Source organism: Seriola lalandi, unplaced genomic scaffold, assembly GCF_002814215.2.
Source record: "Seriola lalandi dorsalis isolate HSWRI2012SDOR001 ecotype SW California unplaced genomic scaffold, Sedor1 jcf7180002054182, whole genome shotgun sequence".
Lineage (NCBI taxonomy): Eukaryota > Metazoa > Chordata > Actinopteri > Carangiformes > Carangidae > Seriola > Seriola lalandi.
The window spans coordinates 876511-894784 of record NW_019524735.1 but is presented as its reverse complement, the minus strand read 5'-3'; the positions used below and the strand labels follow the sequence as shown (position 1 = coordinate 894784).

General features: G+C 40.8%; 1 protein-coding gene across 1 annotated transcript in view; it reads right to left on the bottom strand.

Annotated features, from left to right (window-relative positions):
• Positions 1-18274, bottom strand: part of obscnb (obscurin, cytoskeletal calmodulin and titin-interacting RhoGEF b) — a 58746-nt gene that overhangs the window by 12937 nt on the left and 27535 nt on the right. The window contains exons 40-60 of the mRNA XM_087173346.1: positions 17317-17583; positions 16333-16407; positions 15660-15734; positions 15042-15137; positions 14274-14345; positions 13200-13274; positions 12094-12360; positions 11671-11937; positions 11017-11283; positions 10220-10489; positions 9091-9360; positions 8272-8550; positions 7501-7758; positions 6961-7227; positions 6532-6804; positions 3563-3829; positions 3056-3331; positions 2664-2936; positions 2165-2455; positions 1790-1819; positions 214-1536 (exon numbers count right to left, since the gene is read on the bottom strand). Coding sequence (XP_087029472.1) covers positions 214-1536; positions 1790-1819; positions 2165-2455; positions 2664-2936; positions 3056-3331; positions 3563-3829; positions 6532-6804; positions 6961-7227; positions 7501-7758; positions 8272-8550; positions 9091-9360; positions 10220-10489; positions 11017-11283; positions 11671-11937; positions 12094-12360; positions 13200-13274; positions 14274-14345; positions 15042-15137; positions 15660-15734; positions 16333-16407; positions 17317-17583 — 5538 coding nt within the window. The remainder of the gene's footprint in view (positions 1-213; positions 1537-1789; positions 1820-2164; positions 2456-2663; positions 2937-3055; positions 3332-3562; positions 3830-6531; positions 6805-6960; positions 7228-7500; positions 7759-8271; positions 8551-9090; positions 9361-10219; positions 10490-11016; positions 11284-11670; positions 11938-12093; positions 12361-13199; positions 13275-14273; positions 14346-15041; positions 15138-15659; positions 15735-16332; positions 16408-17316; positions 17584-18274) is intronic.

The following is an 18274-nucleotide window of genomic DNA, read 5'->3' as shown; positions in this document are numbered from 1 at the left end:
AAAAAAAAATTAAATGGTCACATAAAGTGTCAATCCGCGCTAAACTGTAAATATAATTGTCAAAAACAATCAAGCAGACAAATTACATGTTACAGGACAGAAATCTAAATGATACTGGTTATTTAGAAAGCTATTTATTGATGATTTAGAGAATACATAAAAAATTGGATAATGACCATAAGAGGAGAAGAACCACTCTAATGTGTTTCTTACCTGGGGCTCCCGTCATGAATGCAGGAGGCTGTCTATCTTGTGTGGGGGTCTGTGTGCCATCCTGTATGTAGCCCATCTTTCTAATTCGCAGCTCAACTTTGTGAAGCCCTGCCTCAAGGATGGCAGTCTCTACAGGAACGCCATGAATTGTAAACATCTCCTGGAACCTCTTAGAGGCAACTTCAGCCTCTGTCCGTGACTCAAAGCGAATGTAGATGTAACTGTCATCCTCACGATAAGAGTGAGGATCTGGGGGGGGCAGGTCTCCTTCATCTGCGCTGACGAATGGTTCTTCCGCAACATCTGGTGGGAGACGTGTGCGCAACAGGCGCCGGAGACGTCTGCTTGCCATTCTCAGTGACTCATCCATCTCACTACCTGAGGAACTCTCGGGCTCACTGTCTGCACTGTAGCCCACCGTCAATGGCCGTCGCCCTGACGATTCTCTCACTGTTCCTACTGTCACCTTACCACTGTGAGAAGTAACTCCAAACTTGTTGGTGACCTCACAAGTGTAAACCCCGGTATCCTTTGTGGTGATGGCGGTGATGACCAGTGAGCAAGTACCATCATTGTAGATATCGATATGGTGGTGCTTGCCATCTGTCAGTGGTTCTCCATCCTTCAGCCAGCGCACCTTATCAGGTTTCCCTTCTGCCACACATTCCAGATGTATGGTGCCATTAGGTTCTTTGGTCTGGTCTTTGAAGACATCTTTGAAGACAGGACGCATGTCCTTGCGGGCCTTGTAGCCCTTGAACGCAGCTTGAATCTTAATCGCAGCATCTCTGAGCTCAGGCTCATCTTCTTTACTGATTTCCACTATGTCAGTCTCCTCTGTAGACACCTGTGTTTTATCTGTCTTCTGAGTTGTGGTTGTTTTCACTTCAGTTTGCTGCACTGTTTTCTGCTCTGTCATCTGGAAATGTGCGAAGAATCTCTCAGTGGATAGGGTCTCCGTTTCACTGGCCTCTGTGACGGTAGATTTACTGCTCTTCTTGAGGTAGGACACAAGCGTCTGACCCCCAGAAACAGATTCGTCCTCAGAGCTGATGCACAAATTGGTCTGCTTCTTAGACACAATGGCCTGCTCCTTCTCTTCTGATTTTATTTCTGCTTTCTCTGAGGACTTCAGCTCCTTCTCTCTTGATTTGTTTTTACCATCCTCCTCAGGTTGTTCAGTGATGGAGTCCAGAGTGGGCTCTCGACTCATGCGCCGTTTCTTAGCTGAAGCCTCCCAGAGCTCATGGACATCACCTTCATCAGCAGCCTCTGGAGGCAGACTGGGCTGCCCCAGTTCCTCCCCCTGTTTTGCCTCTGTACCTACATCCAAAATGCAGGTTTCATTGTTACTTTGATAAACGTTTTATAATGTTATGTCAGTATCCACACAGCACACTACCTTTTACTGGTGATAGACCTATTAAAACTGTAATTCTTCCAACTTAGTATGAAATACATTTGTCTATTAGGCTTCAGATGTTGTTTGAGAGGGATAAGTGTGACGAGGTGTTTAACTACAGTAGAACTTGTAGGATAAATATAAAAAACCTACACACCAAACAAAATGTCTTACCTTGGCAAATTAGTGACTGCACAGGTGCCTCTGTGTAACATAGAGAAAACAAACACACATAATATAGTAGCTTGGAGGACTTTTAAATTCTCTACACTGCTATAACCATACCATTTGGTAGAATGCTTTAAATTTATAAAGCTGTCCATATGTCACACCAAAATAAATGTTATAATCCAAGCTAAATAATTGCACAACTATGTACTACAAAACCAAACAGATACTCTTACTTTGTGGAAGTTTTTTTGATTTCTTGTCTCCATCTAATATAAAAAACTAGTAGTTAACTGAACAGTAATAATCAAAATGTCCGGGCAAACACCCTTGACATTAGAAATGTTATTATTTCATGAACTGAACCACACGTCCACTCACCAAGCTGTACAGTCTGGGGCAGCTCAACAGGCTCTCCAGTCCCTGCTCTGTTGATGGCTGCCACTCTAAACCTGTAGCCGCTTCCTGGGGTAAGATTTTCAACCACAAACTCTGTGTTACACACAGGTTCAGAATGACATGGAAGCCAGAGGGCACTGTCTACCAGCCGCATCTCCACCCTGTAGCCCAGAATGGGACTCCCTCCATCATGTAGTGGAGTGAACCACGAAAGGGAAACGGACTGTTCCGTCTTACTGAGGACCTCTGCGTCCTCTGGGGGATCAGGTACAGCTGTTGGGAATAAAAGCAGCTCTTATGCACACTGAGAAAAAACTACAAAATAAACATTGTTAATCTTCCAAAAATTCAAAAGATTTCAATAATACTAAGATGCAAAAACTAAAAGATTAAACCCATTGCAATAAGGAAAGGTCACAAAAGTCTTCAAACAGTTCACCATAGCACTGCCTCTTAGCAGTGCTGTTTATCAGATACTTACTGATGATGGAGAGCTTGGCCAAAGAGAGAGCATCTCTAGCAGCAAATGTAATTTCCTGTTGGGGCAAAAGTGGTGCCTGTCTCAGGACGAGGCGATAAGAACAGCCATCAGCCCGCATAGCCCAGAGATCGCTGGGCTTGAGCTCAACTCCATTAGCATACCAAGCTATTTCTGCCACAGGGACAGGCTCAGTCAGCTGAACACAAAACTCAACCTTCTCTCCCACTGCAGCCACTTTGTCTTCCAGACCCTTCACAACATCCAGCTGCCATCCTTATGAGAGAAATACAGAATTAAATGTAAAAGGATGTCAGTTACAGTTATGAGATTCAGACAAGATGTTGGTGTAAATACAACTTCAAAGTCTTAAAGCATTCATGTGGGTGACTTACCCTTGACAGAGAGTTGGGCAGATGAGGATGCTGTGCCAGCTTTGAAGGTCACTGTGCAACTGTCTTTAACACGCAACTCTTTCAGCAGGAGCAGATGACGAAGACCACTCTCAAATGAAACAATCTCAGCATTAGGAGATTCCTTCACTGGTTTGCCATCAAGAAGCCAGCTGCAATCTTTGTTCTCAGGACGAGAGAGGGCACACTCAAACAGTGCTTCACCTCCATCAAAGGTTTCCATATTCTCCAGGCCCTGAACAATGTTAATGGGCTTGCCTGTAGAAGACAGAAGGAAAATGAAGAAAGAAAGAGAACACACTCAAAAAAGATTTTAAGATGACTCCAGTGTTTAGACTCTCAAATCATATGGGATTTTGCCAACAAATGGCACAAACTTTGTGATGATCAGCAAAAGATCATTTTATTTGGCCAAACAATTGTTAGGTTTGAGGGAGTAGAGGAGATTCTCTAAAGGTTGGTGGTCTTTCCATGTGGAGGGAAGCTCACCTTCCACATGAAGTGAAGCAACCACACAGGTCCCCTGTGCCTCACAGGAGTATGTGCCCCTGTCCTCAGCGGACACACAGCTAATGTACAACCGAGCCACATTCCAGTCCTGCTCCACTACCACCCTTCGACCATCAGGCTGCAATGGCTGCCCGTCTTTCTTCCACTGAGCCTTGACTGGCCTTGAGTACTGGCAGATGAACTCAGCCGGTTGGTTTTCGACCACCCGAAGGTCCTCCATCTCGCTCACCACTTCAACTGTGGGATCTGAGGATGGGGTCAGGGGTCAGGGGTCATAGGGTCAGGCCTTGACCATGAGATATAAGGATATATGCAGGACATGCCGAATGACATATGGGCTTTATAACCCCCAAAAGCTTATTGAGGTAATTCATATGTAAGTGACATTATGTTTTTTATAGAATGTCCAATAGAAATTGTATGTGCTGTGGTACAGTATCCTAATGTATATTTTAATGCCAACTGTGACCACTTTATTGTCCTATGTCAGCATCTAGGGGGTCAAAAAGCCCAACCGTCAAGGTTCTGGGTAATGGTCACAAGAAGAGCCGGCAGGTAATGGGAGGGGAGGGTATGATATGATAAGTGGATAGAAATGTCAAACTCATAAGGTTGGTGTATGGGGGTTAGGAGCTTTAGTGCTTGAAGGTTAGGGACAGGGCTTGGTGGGATGGAACGGTAGAGGTGGAACATGAGTATACAGCAGCAGGCCTGCATGGATGGGTGGAGCAGCACTTTACAAACACAAGATTTCTGTTGTCCTTATTCAGTGGTTCACTAACTCTCTACAATTAAAATTGGATCAAACATCACCAAAACTAAGCCTACTGTATGTTATTCACTGATTCCAATCAGCAAATAAGAATCGCTCACTATTTACATTGCCAAGAGATTCAGTTAGGGCCGCACAGTTTACTATATAATAATCACGATCATGCTTTTGGCTTTTGACACTCTGAGAGTGACTGACTTAGAACAACAAGTCAAGTAATCCCAAATTGCAGAATCTAATTTCCAGCATTCTTCTATTAACTGGTCTGTTTCCCAAAGACAGATGTTGAGGCAGGCAAGATTATTATAAGATCTATATAACAGTTGTTTGGCTACACCTTCAATAGCAGTCAGAACACTGAGTAGTATTCACTGAGATGAGCAAAGCATAAACAAAGCTTCAATCTGGCCTAAAACATAAGGGGCCATTTATATGAGTCGATTATAACGAAGAAACAGCAGCAAGATGTTGGGGCAGCACCATGAAACATTGGACATCAGTGGACCAGCAGCAACACCCACTTTAGTCACCAGGAATGCTAGCATGAACAATAAAGACTGACCAAGTTGTCAGGGAAAGTGCTGGTGGGAACAATAAAGTAGACGAATGAAGTCAACAAAGCTCATCAGGTGAGCCATGTGAGTTGTAGTGCAGAGCTTCACTGTGGACCAAATGTGTTCATCAGTTCTGTTGTGGACAAAGCTCAGAGAGAGTTCTGCCTGATGAATGTGACCAATATAAAGAAACAACTAACACCAGACACATGACAAGTTGACCACTACATAGTGCTTTATGTAACCAAATGTGTTATAGCCAGCAATGTAACACTATCTTACTTTTTGTTCTCAGAGTTGCTAACTGTGGCCATTTTGCAGAGACATTACATCCATTTTTGCATTTGAATTTTGTCACATACAAAAGTGCAGGAATGATTCTTGAGTAGGGGGTTTATATTGTATATTTTAAGGTTACATTTGTTGGTAAAACCACTAAATAACATTGACGGGTAATGTCAAGACACAAGTCAAAAGACAGGGTTAATTCATTTTTTAAGAACATTTGATTTCATGTCTCCTTATTTTGAAGATTTGTACAACAGAAGCAAGTGTTATGATGCAACAGTAAATGATTGTGATCTCAGAATAGAGAAACATAATCGTGATTATCATATTATCATTTCAGCAGCCCAAAATACAGCTATTTGTAAAGTTTTGGTATTGCTACACAGCCAACGTTAGCTTTAACAGCTGTTTACTTACCAGTCTTACCAAAAGCTTCAGCCATCATTGTGTTTACATGACATGAGGTTATAATACAATCCTCTGAGCAGCACTACTTCTTCAGGGCAGACTGGACATTTCGGTGAATCGGGCTAGCGGAAGCTAGCTGGTTAGCAACTTCAGCAGAAGAAATGAAGTGATAGAAACAGAAGCAAAACAAGAGCATTGCTTTCCAATGCTTGAGACAGCTCTTAGCGAGCAAAGGAATGAAGTTTGATTATGAACTCGCAGCGTTTCCTCCCAAGTAAACAGCTTGTTAGAGCTAGTTACTGCTAACCGCTAATGTTGGCAATTGCCAAATTTACAAATAGCTCCTTTAATATTAATGGCTGATCATTTCTGATCACTGGCACATTTAGCCAAAAAGTTTTAAGTGTTTTGGTTTAGATGCTACTCTGCTCTACTCTAACAAAACTTTGCTGTGGTGCTGCACCCAGTTGTATGTTTTGGTTGTATGAAAGCATAAGGCAAGGAACTCTCTACTGCTACTTTCATCATCATTAAACAATGCTGCTCATGCATGATGAAGCACTGAAATGTTAAATGTCAACTATTACTCTATTCATGAACTTCAAACCTTTTATGCAACCCTGCAGAAAACATCCATGGTATATTCACTCATATTTTTCAAGAGGAATAACTCTTTATTCCTCGTTTATTGGGTTGATGCTAATCATTAAGTAGAAAACTGAAAATTTTAGCCTACAGTGCCTATTAAAAATTATGATAAATGTTGTCAATCTCTTAATTGTACGGTTTAGTGACAACAGCACATCCTTAGATTTAATACTGGGTCTGTAAGATTTCAAATGTAGATGTAAAATGCTGCAGGGTCTAAAATAAGACTGAGATACAGCTTATCACATTCTCTAGTGGTTATTGTTGTAACATGATACCTTTGACTAAGAGCTTGGCAGTTGATGTTAAACTTCCAGCTTTGAACGTGACAGTGCCAGAGTCATCTGTAGCCAGGTTCTTTAAGGTGAGTGTGTAGATGTGGCTCTGGCTCAGCCCTATCTCACTAAAAGGGCTGTTCTCCAGCAAGGTACCATCCAGCCACCACTGCACATTGCCAGGTGTCCTACCAGACAGCTGACAGGAGAAGGTTGCCCATTCCCCAACAAAGACGTCGATGGTCTTAAGACCAGAAACAATGAAGACTTCTTTCACTGTTGAGTGAAACATACAAATATGCATACACTGAGCCTAAAACTTACTCAATGTTTGCAGTATGCTCACTTAAATGACAAAGCAACATGACATCATAACAAAAGACAGAAAATGTACAATCCAGGACAAACGCAACAGTACTGAAAGGAGGCTACCTTGCACTGCCAAAGAAGCTGTAGTGAGCTGGTCTCCTGCGTCACAGGTGTAGTAGCCACTGTCCTCAGGCTCCAGGTTGCGTATACACAGCTCTTGAATGCACCTTTCCTGCCTCATCTCATACTTCTTACCGGCCTGGAGGACCATGCCTCCTTTCCTCCACTCAACACGAACACTTGGCTTAGACAGCTCACAGCACAGGGTGATATCATCACCCTCTATTGCGTCTTGGTTCTTTAGCTCTTTCTGGAAGAACACTGGAGCACCTGGTGAGAATTTAAAATGGGAAAGTTTTGCGTCAGATGTTGAGATGACAAGTTCGGCATCAGACAGTTGAGATGACAAACATCTCTGAGGGACTTTAGTCAAAAGATTTGCTGATGCACAGTGATGCCAGACTAGGTGTGTGGTTGAGCGAAGTCGAGGTTCAAGAATATTTCAGTTGTTCATTTCAATCCTATTTTGGTCCAGTCTTCAATTTGATCAAATGGAAAAAGACTTTCTTTTTTTTTTTTTTTAGAGGAGGCATCATTCTTTACCTTCCACAGTCAAGGTGACGTCACACTGTGCATCTCCAGTGTCACAGGTGTACGTTCCTGAGTCCTCAGGCACCACATTGTAGATACGAAGCTCATGGAATGCTCCATTCTTCCTCAGGTCATACTTGACACCTGCTTGGATGGCCACGTTGTTTCTGATCCAGGTGACAGTGGCCTTGGGTTCAGAGATGGTGCAGGCCAGCGAGACAGTTTCATCTTCTAACGCCACAGTGTTTTGTGGCTTCTCTAATATTAGCACTGTAAATATGGAAAACCCGAGACTAGATTTAATAACAGTGACATTTCTATGCAGTTTTTCCCCTTTCTTTACAGCCCTGGCATAAATCATTTTAAAACTTTGTACATAAATACATAAATGCATGCACTAATTACTGCATGCTGTCACACATTTTACAGCATAACGAAGTATGATCTGAACATATGATCAGAGGTAGATCTAGTGTCATAAAAAAACTATAGCTATAAAATAAACATTGAAGTTTAGCTCTGAAAACTTTCTATCTTTAATGAACTAACTGACAGAATTAAGTTATGTGCTTTAGTTATGATATTTGTTAGTATTTTGATAGCGTTTCTTTTTGTAGCACACCCTATAAAATAAATGCAAAGAATAAAACACATGTCTAAAAGTTAGGATGTTGAAAATTATGGTGCACGCAAATTTCCATTTGCCAAGACAAAGCTGTTTGGTGGTCGATGGAGATGGATGTGAAGATTGAAAATCTGAAGTGACCATGTCTTCCCCTTTACCTTTGGGTTTCTCCTCCACCAGCAGACACACAACACTCCTCTCTTCTCCCACTACAAAGGCAACGTCTCCTGATTCATCTGTGGTGACCATCTTCAGGACCAAACGGTGCACTCTGCCCTGGCTGCTCATTTGATTCAGATCATTATCCTGGAGAAGGTTGTCTCCAAGCCACCATTCCCCGTTTATGACACCTGACTGTGACAGCTCAACCTCAAAGACGGCATCCTGCCCAGTGGTCACAGTGATATCGCAGAGTTCTCGGATGATGCGCACACGCTCTGAGGGCGAATGGGATGATGGTCAGTGATCAGACCCCAGCAAAGCTTCCAGAAAGGCATCACTATAAGTGTGTATCCATCGTCAAGAATCTAATCTTAATCCTTCCTTAATACTTCAATCCTCAAGTTTGATCTCAGGAAAATAGATGTAGTACTGTCCCCTGTGCTATTCTAATGACAACTGATTTCACTAGCATTAGATGATAAACTAAATGATAAAATCTACAATAAACTGAAATAACTCTATATTTCCTGAATGCATAACTTAAATGTAATGATTCCAACCTCATTATAGTGCAAAGAAGTTGGAGTCAACACAAGATAATTCAAGAAGAAAAGAAAAGAAAAAGGTCAAATTTCATTCCAGTAAAGACACTGAACTTATACTACTCAATTAACTGTGAAATCCAAGAGAATAGAAAGCTGAATAGAGGACATGATCCAGTACTTGGGAATGGAATGAGTGAATGTAAAATGAACTTCAGGAAGGATGAAGATAAGTGGAGACAAAAGACAGAGATGAGCTGAATGTGCCGTTACCTTTCACAGTCAGTGTAGCAGTGCTTCTCTTGTCGTCTGTATCACTGCTATATTCTCCACTATCCTCCACATTCAGCTTGTGTATAACCAGGGTGTGAGTGGTAGCTCTCTGCTCCATGGTGTACTTCTCGCCATGGGTGAGCACAGTTGAGCCCTTCCGCCAGGTCACCTTGCAGTCAGGGCTGGATGTCTCGCAGGACAGGGTGGCTTTGCCTCCTTCGGTGGCCTCTTGGCTTTCCAGCTCCTTCTTGAATAACACTGGTGCAGCTGCTAGAAACACCATTATTAATTAGATTAATTAGATCTCAGATTTTTCAGAGGTAATCACGGCCACTTGAAAACACATTATATTAAGAAGCCCCGTTATTTATATTCACAATTTCAATAATTCCATACAACGGAGAAGCTCGAAACAGAACATGAACAGCGCTGTTAAAAATCACTACGTAACCTACACAGGACCCATTTCAGAATCTTTTAAGAAGCACTAATAGACGGAATTTAAAAAATCTGTGTTTGTCAAAGGGTATCAGAAAATAATAATACATTTACCATTTTAAGAGAGGTATGCTACAGTATAAACATTCAACTTACACAGAACGTTACTGAAAAGTTCATTTGGTTTTGTCAGTTTCTTCATGGTGAAATAAAAGGAATAGAAGGAAGAAACAATCTGAGTTTAATGATGAAAGTTAATGAAGAAGTTTTTTGAAGTTATTTATAGAGTAAAAAATAACAGGAATGTGAGTGTACAGCGCAGAATACAAGAATTAAAGGGAAATATATTGATCAGCACGACCAATATGTGATGTCATTACAAGGTTTAAAAGGAAAGGTGAAATGTGGTTAGTACAAATTCAGTGGAAGGAGGAGTGAACATGCATCTACTGTAGAAAGTACACATTTTGTATGAACAAGAAAGTGAGATGAAAGTTGAAAAAGTCAGTAGAAAGTGATAGATAATCCTTTAGGAAATCATAAGCATCCGAGTTTTGGAATGCTTTGTAGGAGCGTTTTGAAAAGATAGAAGGTAGGTGTCCCATAAGAAAGATGATGGAGAACAAATGAACAGAAGAAGTCCAAATGTTACTCTAGAAGCAGAAACAAAGGGCTGAAAGTTTTTCCTCACCTCTGACTGTTAGAGAAGCAGTGGAAGTGTGGTTTCCCACTGTGAAAGTGACTGTTCCTGAGTCAGCTGTGGTGACACCTCTGAGTGTGAGGCTGTGCACTTGACCCTCAGTCTTGATTAGATTCATTTCATTATTCTGCAGTGGGACGTCCTGGAGTTTCCACTGGGCCAGAGGTGCCTCCTCATGAGAAACCAGACACTCAAAGCGGACATCTTCACCCTCGTACACAACGCAGCTCTCCAAGAATTTCAGTATGTTCACCTCGACCTCTGTTTGGCAAATACATTTCAGCGGAGTAGTTACTATTTGTTGTATGAAATGAAAATGTGCTTGACAAAGATACAGCTGAAATTGTGAAGATTGTGATCAAAGTGTGATTAAATTTATAAAGATTTCTGTCAAGCTGTTATTGTGAGTAGTACCAAGTGAAGAGAAACAGAGTGGAGTGTGTTATTTTTTGTGAAGAGAGAACAGAAACAGGCACAAATGATGAGATGATGATGAGATCAGTGATCAAGCTCAACTGAAAGGGGTTGTGCGTGAATAATTACAAGTGCTTTTGAAAACAGTGAACGGCAAAACAAGAACACAAGTGGGATGAGAAATTATACTTGAACATTTAAATGCAGTCACAAAGATCCCAAACAGGATCTCCAGATGAAAGGATGATGCACTTCACACTCAAGTGTTGCTTAGTGAGAAGACAATCAACAAGACGGAGTGATTGAAGGACGCACAGAAAGTCATGACTCCAGAGTGTGCATGAAAATGACAGCCTTAAATAGGCAGACCCTACCCTGCACAGTGAGGACAGCTGAAGTCCTCTGGCTGCCAGTATCACAGGAGTATTCTCCTGAGTCAGCTGCCTGCAGTTTGTAGATGACAAGCTCGACTACAGTCCCTTCCTGTTTCAGTTGATACTTGCTGCTGGATTCAAGCACACTGTCACCACACCTCCAGACGACGCTGGCTCCTGGTTTTGTGGTCTCACAGCGAAGACTAGCAGTCTCCCCTGCCTGTCTTTCAAGGTTCTGCAGCTGGGTTTTGAAAAGGACAGGCTGGGCTTCAGGGGAGGAAATGGATGAAATGAGGAGAAAGAAATTAGGACGACAAAGACAACAACAATTTATGACCCACCACACACATAAAACTGCGTTTAAGTCCAAAAGTAAATAGCAGAGGTGGAAATGAGTAGTAGTCATACATATCCAAGTCTCTTAGTCTTAAATCCTAAAGTCTAGTCAAATCCCAAATGTATCTGTTTCTCATCATGGTCAATGACAGTCTAACTTAGCTTAACTAAAATACCAGGAACTAGATGTACGCATATTTGTATTTATATTTGTATCTATATTAAGGCTCCTAAATAATGAAGTAGTCCATAGTCCAAGTCTTTAAAACAAGCAACTCAAGTATCTTCACTGCAAACAACAGTCACTAGCAGGCATACCCTTCACAGCTAGTTGTGCAGTGCTTTGATGGTCACCAGTGTCACATGTGTAACTCCCAGAATCCTCTGGTTCTACATTATGGATTACTAGTTGGGCGACTTTTCCAGTCTCTCTAATTTCATACTTGGCACAAGGACAAAGACCAAGTTCTCCTTTCCTCCACTCCAGAGGAACACAAGCTTTGGAGAGCTCACAGTGCAGGGTGACACTGTCCCCCTCGTTAGCCGCTAGGCTTTCCAGCTCTTTTGTAAATATGACTGGGGCAGCTAATGGATGAAAAGAAATAATCAGCTTTTTATCTACAGTGCAAGGTTAAGAATGGTGATGAAGAAATACAGTGAAATAAAAAAGAATGAATCAACAAATGAAATGAAAAGACTTCAAGACAGAAGTATGAGATGACGACATGGTCTCCCTCCTACCATTTACTGCAAGAGAGGCTGAGCTTATTGTGTCCTCTGAAGAGCATGAGTAGTTTCCTGTGTCTCCAGGCGTCAAATCGTGGATCTGGAGTTTATAACTGAATCCTGTTTGTCTCATCTGGTACTTTTCTCCAAAACTCAGGACTTGAGTTCCCTTCTTCCATTCGACAGCAAGTCCAGGTTTAGAAAGCTCACATTGCAGAGTAACACTACCTCCCTCCTCAGCCTCCTGGCTCTCTAGGTCTCGAATGACTATGACCGAAAGAACTGGGGATTGAATACATTAGACAAGGTGTTGCTGTGTACCTGTTGTGACCCACAGGCTTCCAGATTGGATGCCAGATGCAGACTACAGTATGCTGTGTATAAAATATGTTCATTTTTAACTTACCTGACCAAGCTTATGTGTTTTGTGAACCTGTAAATTCTTTTTATATGGTTTTGTAAAAACAAAAATAAAAAATAAAACAAGAAAAATGTATGCCTGCTTAAAATGTACATACATACAACACTGAAGCACAGCCAATGACCCTTGCTCTCATTCAAAACAGGAGGCCAGCTTAGCGTTTTTCAAATCTGTCAAACGCAGCTCTTAACTATTCCTCGCTGGAGACAACAAGCATCCTGAATACACGTCAGACACAAGTGAATACAAAGTGAGCAACAACAAGCCAGACAAGAATATACAAACATACAAAACCCATGTCGAAAAACAAAACTAAAGGAAGGAGAAATAATAGAGTGTCACAAAAATTCAACCTTTCCCTTTTCACTTTGGTACCAGGCAAAAAAGAATGTTGGTGAATTGCTAAACCTCACAAAAAGACCAACAATACTGAAATCAACAGGGAGCGACTGATTGACTGCCAATATGCAATGTCCAACTCATTAACCAACAAGAACAAATGAGCCAAACTGTTGACAAAACCCTCAAGACACAAAGATGTTATGTCACATCGTAACCATCTGGATGTGGAGCATATGTCAGCACAGCATGTGTTTCGGCAAATTCCCAGCACACAAAAAACCTACTGAATAGAAACAGAACCCCATTTACAATCATTACAAATGTGCTCTTGGAGTTTCTTTATAAAACTACCACATACCTTCAACTCCCTTTTTGGATTCCTGCTTCACAGGTTCAACTTTGGAGGTCACTGCTGAAGCTGGTGACGCATCTGCTGCAATTGAAGTTATTTATAGACATATAATAATGTAGATTTTTATTCAATTTACATAAACTGCAAATCTTCACCAACAGACTGAACAATGCAACAAATCAAAAGCAATGTGCCACACAAGCAATTTCCATCAAAATACCACAGAGGCTTAATTTTATATAAATATTCATGCATAATGTAATGAATAAAGCAACACGTGTAAAAAGACCAGACAGTGCCATGACCAAGAGCTTTTTCTCCAACAACAGACAATAGTCATACAGTGACAAATGGCAACCAAAACAACCACATGGAAGACTAGAGTTTATTAACCCAGTAAGCATTTGCTGACTACATGTTATATTTCTTACATAATTAATTTCACCTTAACCCCTCACCATTGCTGAATTACTGGATTATATCATCACTAACTGCAATCACTGACATATGAATTGGGCTAGAAGTAATATTTATGAACAACACAGCACACAAATATATGGACTCAGCGTCAAGAGCCATGATATACTATACGACTCACAGAACAACAGGACTACTGCTGACAGTCTACTGTGTATAATAATAGCTGCTTACAAATCTCTTTTGGTCAATTTGCTTCAGTCTTTCAATCCTGTCACCTCCACCAAAGAACACAAGAAGCACAAACATTTAACAAAAGGAAACACAAGGAACTGCAGTGCGAGGACAAATATGACATAGCAGCTGCAGCCAATCCCATATAATTCAGTATTATACCATCTTTCCATATATTCACATTGAAGTATTCTGCAAACCTAACCTTAAAAACTAATTTTACATTTTAAATTATTTTTGTCCACTACCAACCCCTCACAGCAACACAATTAAGCTACAGCCGACCATATGAAAAGCTTAAAACACAATAGAAAGTAGAGAGCATCCGCAGCCCAAGAACACCTGTATTCAGCAACACAAAGCATGAGGGATGTGGCAGGAAACAACGAAGAAGCAGGAAGCCAAGAAAGAGTTCAAATCCTTGCATACCTTCTTTCGGCCCTTTGGTCCCCTGCTTCTGGGTGTCTTGTTTGACAGATATTCCAGGATCAGTCTTCTCAACTGGGATAAAACACGACATTAACCTCACAATCTTACAGTGATGAGTGCCATAACCCGAAGACAACTGTCAGCCAGAGCCAGTGACCTGCAGTTTACTGTTGTCTGTTTACAACTTGGCATATCGACAGATGTCCTTATGTTACAATAAATATGTTGATGTCCACCCAGTCAAGGTCAAAATGAGGGTAAGCAACATCTCTGAGAGTGGAAAGCAATCAAAATCAATAAAGCTACAAGCAAAAACAATTAAAGGCTCTTTCTCTCATTATCAGCAATCCAACATAGAGCAACAATCCAAACCAGACCAGTGCCATAAACATACAGCATCAACATGTTCCACATTCAACACAGGCTTGCACTAAAAAAGGTATTAAAACAACTGGACAAAATACAGTATTTGCCACACAAAATGGAATTTACATAATAGCAACATATATGAGAGCTTGTAAGAAAACAAAAGCCACCTTCTTTATACATTTCAAACATTCAGCAGGCAACACAACAATCTGCAAAGACGGTAAATCCAAACTGAACTGCCTGCTCTCTCTGTATTTCCAGTTGGTTTTATATGGTTTTAAGTGTGTTTTTCTACAAGCTTGAAATCATATCTGTAATAAAACAAAGGACAATCACGTTTCCAGTGTTGACAGACGTTACAGCATCCGACGAAAGCCATGCAAATATGTGTCTCATTACCTTCACCTCCCACTTTCAGCTGTTGCGAATCTCTCTGAGTCTCCTGTTTGAGGAGCTGCTGTTCAGGAGTCTGTCCAGTGGTTGGCAGAGTTACAGCTATGAAATACACAACATTGCTGCATATAATACTCAAATCTTACAATCAATGAGTCTTAAAGATTAAAAAAAGCAGCTGATGGGAACAAAGACATGTGTCCATACCAATATGTCAGCCTCCATGCCAAACAGTAACCCAAAGACCAAAGAAATCCACAGATTTTTCTAGAATGAAATTATATTCTTTTCTACAATAGCAGCATAAGCAGCAAAAATGACACAGATCATGACATTTAACGGAAGGAAAAAAAGCCACATTTAACAGCAGGCAGATGAAATTTTGCATTTTAGGTAAAAAAATAAAGATACGATAAAACCATTTTTAGCCTCAAAGCAATCCCTCAAGCAACAATACACAATGTAAGCCAGTTCATGACCCAATAAGTTTCTGTCTGATGACACCATTCAGCATCCAAGACTCAGCCAATTTCTCACTTTTGGCTTCCATTTGCACACACTGATTAATTACAAATGCACATGGGCTGAATCAAGAAGCAAAGCTGATAATCTTCACAAAATTACCTTCTACTGTTTCATATATCTCCTGCCTGCTGTGCTTGTCTTTAGCAGCTATGGATGAAGCTTCAGGGGTCTTGGCTGAAAATATGACATGGACATAGAAATGCTGCATAAAGTGTAATGGCAACAACCAGGGACATTGGCAGACAAACAGTATTTAATATTGCCACCTGAGCACAGGCTGTATGACTGCCACAAATTCAAAGACCCTCAATCTTCTGAAACCACACAAATATAATGTAAACACCAACGAACCATGCCGCACACAAGTAAACTATGCACACATAAACTCGACTACAGCCGACAACATTCTCGAACTATCAACATGCTACCAGCACAATTGGCACAAATACAAGGGTTCTTATTTGTTCTTTCTATTTTTTACACATATTGCAAAGAAAACACTGTGGAAAAAGACTGACATGAAAATTCAAAGTCAATCTCATTATCAGACAGAAGCGGCATTTTATACATCGAAAGCAAACCACAAACTAAAACATCTGGTAAACTAGGAAATAATGCCACAGGAAGACTTTTATTTCACAGTGTATATGCGACAAGGTACAGGCCCGATTTAGGAACAGCCTGCACATGGCACCATAAAGGCCATTATCAAGATGGACAAAGCACATACAGCTGTAAGTCAAACCAACATATTGCCAACTTCCCTCCATACCTTCCATTGTTCCCTTGGTTTCCTGCCTTTTAGATTCCAGTACAGCAGCTGAAGGAGGAGCTGACAGCTTCACAGCTGAGAGAAAACAATTTGAATTCAGAATGTAACATACTTGATCATTTAGAGTACTAAAACCTAAAATGGCTCAAAATGTGTATATTACAAGAATTAGAGGAATCAGCAAGGACCACAACACACAGCTAATAACTACAATACAACACAAAGACCAATTAGTGATCAACACTACTACCAATAAAAACAGGAACATTACATAAGACACACAAAAGTAGAGCAACGAGCAAGGTCAACAAACATGACAAACTGTGTAGTGTGAGGTGTTTGTGTGTGTGTGTGTGTGTGTGTGTGTGTGTGTGTGTGTGTGTGTGTGTGTGTGTGTGTGTGTGTGTGTGTGTGTGTGTGTGGTACTATGGCCAGTTTCTGGCTGCATCGTTCTTGGGTTTGTTTTCTCAAATAGTAAGGTAATAAAAAGAAAAAAATGAAAGAAGTGATGAAAAATCTTCGAAAAAAAATTCAAACTCCAAAAAGGCATTATGGCCATAGGGATCCAACCTGCTGACTCACCACATACTATGTGAAGGAAACATCTCATGAATCTGACATTAGACAACTACAAAGAAAGCTGACATTTTATGAGCCAGCAAACAGAAACAAGACAACAACAACAACAACGACAATGACAACAACCACAAACAAACAAACAAAGAGTGACAAAAATTTCATAGCAAAAGCAAGATCTTCAATACAAGTGCTTAAAGATCAAATAATCAAATAAAATTCTATTCCTATCAATTCAACGTCACAGTTTAAAATAATCTGTGATTAAATTTGAACAAATACACTGCCTGCAAAAAATATGTTATGACACAAAATGGAAGAAATTGGTTCGTTTTCCAACGTTAAGAATAACATAACATTTTGAACATCTTAATATATTGTAGAGGTTCCAATCACTTATCCTCATACCATTGATCTTGAGGCTGGCTGTGGTCTTCTGATCTCCACACACACAGCTGTAGTCTCCACTGTCTTCTGGCTCCACCTTGTTGATCAGGAGTTCATTCACAGAGGCTTTCTGCTTCATCTGGTATTTTTCTCCAGACTTCAGGACCTGTGTTCCCTTCTTCCACTCCACTGGGACTCCAGGTTTAGAGAGCTCACACTGCAGAGTAACGCCGGCGCCTTCCTCGGCTTCCTGACTCTCCAACTTGTGTTTGAAGGTCACTGGTTGGGCTGAGCATTTTTTTACTTGATTAGTGGTCAGTGTCATGTGGCAACATAAAACCTTTCAAAAAATGTATAACACAAGCAAGACTTGGTCAAAACCTAGGATTTGGCTGGACTGCGTATTGTCAATGTGCAAAATTGAGGAGAAGGCTGAAAACTGTTGTGGAATTGCTTTAAATAACTGACATCATTGCATCCTATTTGCGTTCTGCCTCATGTCAGCCTTGTTTCAGACCTTTATCAGTTTGCTTCTCTCCTACTCTCTGTGCTCACATATACAGTGTTTTAATACAGCCGAATTTCCAATAAAGCTGTTCTCTTTCACGTTTTTCTTTCTGTTGTCAGACAACAGAACAAGTTTGAAATAGTGACTATAACAAGACCAATTTAGACTACATGTTAACGTCCAAGCCAGTCTGTTCTAAGTAGCCAAGATTTGTCCAAAAAGTCTTTAGATTTGTTGCTACGTGTTTCTAAATCTAAAAACAAATGCTCTAAATTGGCAACAATGCAGGCTGTTAAACTGTAAGGTGTAAAAACCCCCCTAATAGAAACTGTTTGTGCCAACTCATTTTGAAAGTGCATCGGCCAATGGGGAAACTCCAACTCAGTCAGGTGGCATTTGGCTGACCAATGGTGGAACTATGATCACTCAACTTAATCACTGAGTCAATCAGTCAGTCAGTCAGGGAAATTC